At 33.8% G+C, this 6,000-nt stretch overlaps 1 protein-coding gene and 1 long non-coding RNA gene across 3 annotated transcripts; both read left to right on the forward strand.

Moving 5' to 3' along the window:
- The first annotated feature begins 2,295 nt into the window (after nucleotides 1-2,295).
- On the forward strand, nucleotides 2,296-2,548 carry LOC140178808 (uncharacterized). Its single transcript, XR_011871734.1, has 2 exons — nucleotides 2,296-2,356; nucleotides 2,400-2,548. It is a non-coding gene; the product is annotated as an uncharacterized lncRNA (long non-coding RNA).
- A 904-nt stretch (nucleotides 2,549-3,452) lies between these two features.
- Nucleotides 3,453-5,794, forward strand: LOC112741498 (uncharacterized). 2 transcript variants are annotated; one of them, XM_025790511.3, is made up of 3 exons: nucleotides 3,453-4,814; nucleotides 4,900-5,121; nucleotides 5,205-5,794. In XM_025790511.3, the coding sequence occupies exons 1-3, from the start codon at nucleotides 4,545-4,547 to the stop codon at nucleotides 5,235-5,237; spliced, it is 525 nt and encodes a 174-aa protein (XP_025646296.1). In that variant the 5' UTR covers nucleotides 3,453-4,544; the 3' UTR covers nucleotides 5,238-5,794. The 2 variants fall into 2 exon arrangements, with proteins under 2 accessions (XP_025646296.1, XP_025646295.1); XM_025790510.3 differs by having other exon boundaries at nucleotides 5,247-5,794.
- The last annotated feature ends 206 nt before the right edge of the window (nucleotides 5,795-6,000 follow it).

Consider the following 6,000-nt stretch of genomic DNA (forward strand, 5'->3'; position numbering starts at 1 on the left):
CTTCTCCAACAAACAGCTGGTTCGAACAGAGATAAGAGAGAGGAAAAATCGAAAGCAAATCAACATGCATGTACCTCTCTCTCATTCCTTCTCATCAAGCTTCATCAATCTGAGCCCTCCATCTTGACTTTGACTCCAAGAAAGACTTCCAACCCTTGATGGATCTCTGATCGTTGACAGCTCCTTCTTTTCCACATTTGCTTCTTCCTCCATGTAGCTACATAAGCTACCTCCTGTGATGGATGAATAAAAGTGGAAACGAGCTCTTACCACAGAGATCTTCCTCTCTGACCGAAACCGATCTTCTATATTTTTGGCCTGAAGATCTTGAAGTTTCTTCTTCACATCTTGTCTTTAGTGGCAAAGATCTCAACCACGCCATGTCTTAGATCTTTTTTTTCTAAAGGCCATCAACAACCTAGCCTTTTTCCTTCTTCATAGCTTCACTCTTTCTCTGATAACTTCTTCTTTCTTCCTTCCTGTATGACATGACTGAATGCAAAGAGAAAGGAGAGAGAAGAGAGAAAAAGCTTTGGAAGCAATGAATGAAATTAAAACTAATTAAATCCCACCACCATTTCCCTATGCATAGTAACGTGTGGAACATTTAAAGCAATCAAATCAATTTGAATTTTCTCTTTCTTGTTACCAATGCATGCATTCAATTTAATTAAACTTTGAATTCCATAACCCATGGAGAAAGGTAACCGTGGAAAAGCATGCTCCAATTCCTTTCTTTCTTCTTCAATTTCGGACCAACACTTTGTTGGATCAAAAAGAATTTGTTTTGGGCTTCACATTAGTTTCCTGGTCCAATAAGCATTTGCTTATGCATCAAAAATAATTCAGCCACTTTGTTTGGAATTATTTTTGTACCAAGGTTGAATACTTTCTCACCATATTGGACTCATATGAATTTTGGCCCAATAATAAAACCTGTACATTAATAAAATTATTAATCAACTAATTGAAATTAAAAATTAACTTAATAATTTTGTAATTAATATTTTTAACAATATTTGATCATCATCATAATTCAAATTTTCCAAACTCAACATGGATACACTTGAGTTTGGATTTAGACTTAATTTCTTTGGTGGAACACTTTTTTTTGTAGCTTCCAATGACAAGGTAATACAAGTGTATTCCCAGGAATGTTGAGATGGGAATATCTTATTCCCATGTTTGATTCAAGAGTTAAAAATTTATTCCTGGGTATATTTTATTCCCTGGAATCAAAATCCCACCCATTTCATTCCCATCTTCTCCATGGTTATCTTTAATTCCAATGGGAATGGAATGTATATCACAATGCAAAAAGACTAAAATGCCCTTCAACTCTAACCCTCTTTCTTCAGATTTTTCACTCATTTCACAAAAAACTAAACCCTAGCAGAGCAACTCCTCCATGAAAACGAAACCCTAGCCAAATTTTCCCCCAAATTCATGGAGGCTCCACCGACGTCGGCGCCGCCTCGCCGCTGATCTGGATTCGCACGACCACCGAGCTCCTTATTCTAGAAGGAAGATTCACTATCAACCGTTCGCGTTCGTGTTCATCATCACATCTCACCTCTGTTCGTGTTCGCGTTCGTGTTCGTGCTCGCGCTTGCGTCTGGCCTCTCTCCTTCCTCTGAGCTCGGTTGCTCGCGCATCTCTCGCCTCCGTCTCTGCTCGAGTTGTGCTTCCTATTCGTGTCGTCTCTCTCACCCCTCTCCCTCCTCACATCTTCCTGTTCCTGTTGATCTTTTTCAAGCACAGGTTTGTTCTAGGTTTGAAATATTGGAATTGGAATTGGAATGTGTTTTATTGTTTCAATGAAATTGGAATTGAAACAATTTTCTAGATCTATTTCAATTCGTCTAAACAATTGTTCTAAGTTTGTTCTAGGTTTTTTCAACCTTATATATGATTGTGGATGCAACTCTAAATAACTTTTCCGAATCTGTTTCCAGGCATTGGTAAAGATTGGCTTCACGCTGGATTTTCCTGCATTTTACTCTGCCTGTGCGGTAAGACATCTTCATAGTTTAATTTGTAGTAAATCATCCTGGAGAAGTTGCACATCACATTGACTACTAGTGGTTAAGCCAAAACTATCTCAATTCTCAATGTTTGTTTACACTACTATTATCCATGCCTTAATTTCTGTATGCTCCTTTCTTGGGATAATAAGTTGAAAATGCTTTATTAGTCAGATGGAGAAAGAAATAATGCAATGGAGAAAGAAATTTATTTAGTCCTTGTTTGATTGCTTTCAACTGCATAGTAGGCCTCTCATCTAATGCAAGATTGTCATTTGATACTACAAAACAAGGAAGAATTACTCTTGATCTGAACCAGTTTGTATATTGTAGTAAGTACACACTTTATTTTGATATGTTCTACTTCCTTTTCAGCTTCCAATTGTAGAATATGATTCAACTGAGAGGACGTATTCTGAAGATGATTCATGTATGCTGCACTTTGTAAAATTTCTCAAATGCATTTCTATAGCCAAGTTAACTTTGTCCTGCATACGCTGAGATAATCATTTTTGAGGTTTAGATATTTCTCCCATTTTGAGGGCGTGGCTTGCAACCAAGAAGGTCTTGTAGTGAATATCTCACTGCAAGGAAAGGGTCTATCTGGAAGCATACCTGCTGCCATTTCTAGTCTTAAGAGCTTGACTGGTCTCTATCTTCACTTCAACTCTCTCAGTGGAATTTTACCCAAGGAGATTTCCTCCTTGACTCACCTCACTGACTTGTGTCTCAATGTCAATTCTCTCTCTGGTGATATCCCTCGTCAGATTGCCAACCTCTCTAATCTTCAAGGCAGGTTGCTAACTTCTTTTTACTATTTATTATTATTATTATTATTATTATTATTATTATTATTATTATTATTATTATTATTTGTTCTTCTTCATTGCATGCTTATCAGTCATCACATCTCAGATTCGTCAAACTGCTGAATACTTTAGTGACTTAATAGTGCTTTTGGATTTAAGTTCTGAGAATGAAAAAATTTGGTGGTCCAATTTTGACAATAAGACGAGTTCTTGAACTTGCCAACTTTTATTCTCTGCATGTTCATCTTATCCCTATGTGTGAATTGGGAAGTACTACTTATTTTGGTCCTGTGTTATTTAGTTTGGTGAAATGAGTATTTTGAGTAGCTGTAAAACAGCTTCAAGATTTTGATCAGGTTAATCTTCTTACACATGCTAGAATGGTGGAATCTGAATTACATATGATCTACTCATAGCATTGGATTTAGTAGGTATCACAAGAATGCAGTTCATGAGTTGTGTGAAGATGTTCTTATTTCATTTTGTTAGCTTAATATATTTTTTTAATTCCATTGTATTTGAATTTTGGAAAATATAAAATGGTAATTCTTATTTTTATTCTTTCCACATTTTAGCCTGCTATAGTAATCATTATATAGAATAAATAAATAGTAAAGTCTTCTAACTAAATATTTTAATATTTTAAGATTTGGATTATTTAATATGCGAAATATTTCTGAGGTTGTACTTTGTGGAGTTTAAATATTTTACCAATGTGATGGCCACATTCTTACATGTATTCATGATTTTAAGTAAGGGAATATCAGGCTCCTTATTCATATAAATACCTTAATTTTTTATGATACTACAACAGACCCTTATTCAAAAATGTATATAAAACATCACAAATGTAGGTACTGGGACAATTTAATGCTCGATCACCAATTTTGTTTTTCTTCTGTTCATTATTCCAACAAATCATATTTTTTTCCAGTTTTCTACTTGAACGGATGTTCTCTGTTCATGTACATGATGTTCTGTCCATGTTCCATATTTCATGATTTGATTTGTCAAAATGTGATTTGTTTTATGTTGAAGCTTACATTTGCAGCAACATAAAAACTTCTTTTTCATACATTCCATGTTTTATGATTCTGTTTTGTCAAGTTGTAACTTGTCTATTGTTGGGACTTTACTTATATTTGGAGCAACACGGAAATGTCTTTTTCATATGTTCTTATCTTTGGGGGTAAGAATTAAATAAATTGACAGTATTTCCCAGGTTATTCATTTTGTTATCAGCACCAATTTATGTTAGAATGACATGAGATTTTTGAGTGAGTTTTGCCGATCAATGCTCATGTATTATATTGTTTACATTGGTAAGGCTAGTCTATAAATCAAGTGTTTTCATAGACTTCCTCTCCTCCCTCTTTCCGCAGGTTCATAGTGTTTACATAGAATAAATAAATAGTTAAGTCTTCTAGCTAAATATTTTATTTTATTTTATTTTATTTTTTTTGCAGAATGGATCCCAAACAGAAGATGAAAGTTATTGCCTGCTTGATTTTACATTTCGAATTAATGAATGACCTTATGGTTAAGTTGTTGATGATTTGCTATATTTTGATTATATTGCAATTGAAAAAAAAAAGAGAATGGAATGATAGTTATAGTAGGCAAGTAATAAGAGATGTTAGTGTTGATAGAATTATTTATTTTAGTGATCTAGCATGTATAGAAAACACAAGAATGGATAGATGTGCTTTTCATGCATTGTGTAACATGCTTAAAAAGGGTTGGAAGGTTAGAACCAAGTAGGAATATGGGTGTGGAAGAAATGGTTGCCATGTTTTTATATATTATAGCACATGACGTCAAAATTAGAGTAATAAAGAGACAATTTGTGAGATCTGAAGAAACAATTAGTAGGCGGTTTAATGATGTATTGCTTGCTATTTTGAGATGTCATAATCTCTTACTGAAGAAACCTCAACCATTTAGCCAAGATAGAATGGATGAACGATGGAAATGGTTTAAGGTAATTTATTTTGCTAATGTTATTAAATCTCATATGGTTGGTGTTCTTTAGGATTGAGTTAATTGATCTTTGTTTTGAATTTTAGGATTGCCTAGGAGCCTTAGATGGTACTCATATCAAAGTCAATGTTCTTGAGGCTGACAAGCCTAGATATCGAAACAGAAAAGGTGACATAACAACCAATGTGCTTGGAGTGGTTGCTCCTGATATGCAATTTATCTACATACTGGCGGGTTGGAGGGTTCAGCTGCGGATTCTAGGGTATTGCGAGATGCACTATTTCGCAATGGGTTTAGTGTTCCCCAAGGTATTTTATTGAGACTTTAATATGTTATCAAAGTAACCATTTGATCTTTCATTAATTTTGTTCAATTGTGTATGTCACACTAGGTCATTATTACTTATGTGATGCTAGATATATGAATTGTGAAGGATTTTTGGCACCTTATAGAGGACAAAAATATCATTTGAGTGAGTTTAATCCACATAATCAACCCAGTACAGCTCAAGAGTTTTTTAATATGAAACACTCACAAGCTAGGAATGTCATTAAAAGGGCATTTGGAGTATTGAAAGCAAGATGGGAAATTTTAAGGGGAAGATCATTTTATCCTATTAAGACTCAAGGAAGAATTATAACTGCTTGTTGCTTTTGCATAATCATATTAGAAGAGTGATGGTTGTGGATCCTATTGATGAGATAGAAGATCAAAATATACTTGGAGTAGATGGTGAGACGATCCACCATATTGAAACGAGTGATGCTTGGGGTAGATGGAGAGATCAACTTGCACAAGAAATGTGGAACCAATGGAGGAGAAGATATCACGCTCGATAATTGTAATAATTTTTCTATGTGTGAGGTTGTCTGTCGTAACATTGATTTTATTTTGTTTATGTGTTTGTGTTCTTGTATAAGAGTTGTGCATGTATGCTTATTAGTGCAAGTAATTTTTTACTTTTGAGACTTCTTTGTAACTTTCATTTGGATAATAGTAATGTTTTTTTTAGTGAATTTAATTGTGATAATGTTAATTTTAATTAAATATATTTGTTATTAGGGGTATTTTAGTAAATTTGAAAAGATTATAATCGATAATAATTTTAATTAAACATATTTTTATTAAGGGTATTTTAGTAAATTTTTTATTAGAAGTATTTTTGTAAATTCAAATGTAAAAAAAGT

This window comes from Arachis hypogaea, chromosome 14 (genome assembly GCF_003086295.3).
Source record: "Arachis hypogaea cultivar Tifrunner chromosome 14, arahy.Tifrunner.gnm2.J5K5, whole genome shotgun sequence".
In the NCBI taxonomy this organism is placed as follows: domain Eukaryota; kingdom Viridiplantae; phylum Streptophyta; class Magnoliopsida; order Fabales; family Fabaceae; genus Arachis; species Arachis hypogaea.

What these genes read in the sequence shown, in the direction of transcription:
- LOC112741498 (XM_025790510.3), top strand. Translation starts at nt 4,545, where the DNA reads ATGCATTGTGTAACATGCTTAAAAAGGGTTGGAAGGTTAGAACCAAGT. An exon ending in AACGATGGAAATGGTTTAAG is followed by an intron (nt 4,815 to 4,899) that starts GTAATTTATTTT and finishes TTTGAATTTTAG; the next exon opens with GATTGCCTAGGAGCCTTAGA. An exon ending in TGGGTTTAGTGTTCCCCAAG is followed by an intron (nt 5,122 to 5,246) that starts GTATTTTATTGA and finishes TGAATTGTGAAG; the next exon opens with GATTTTTGGCACCTTATAGA.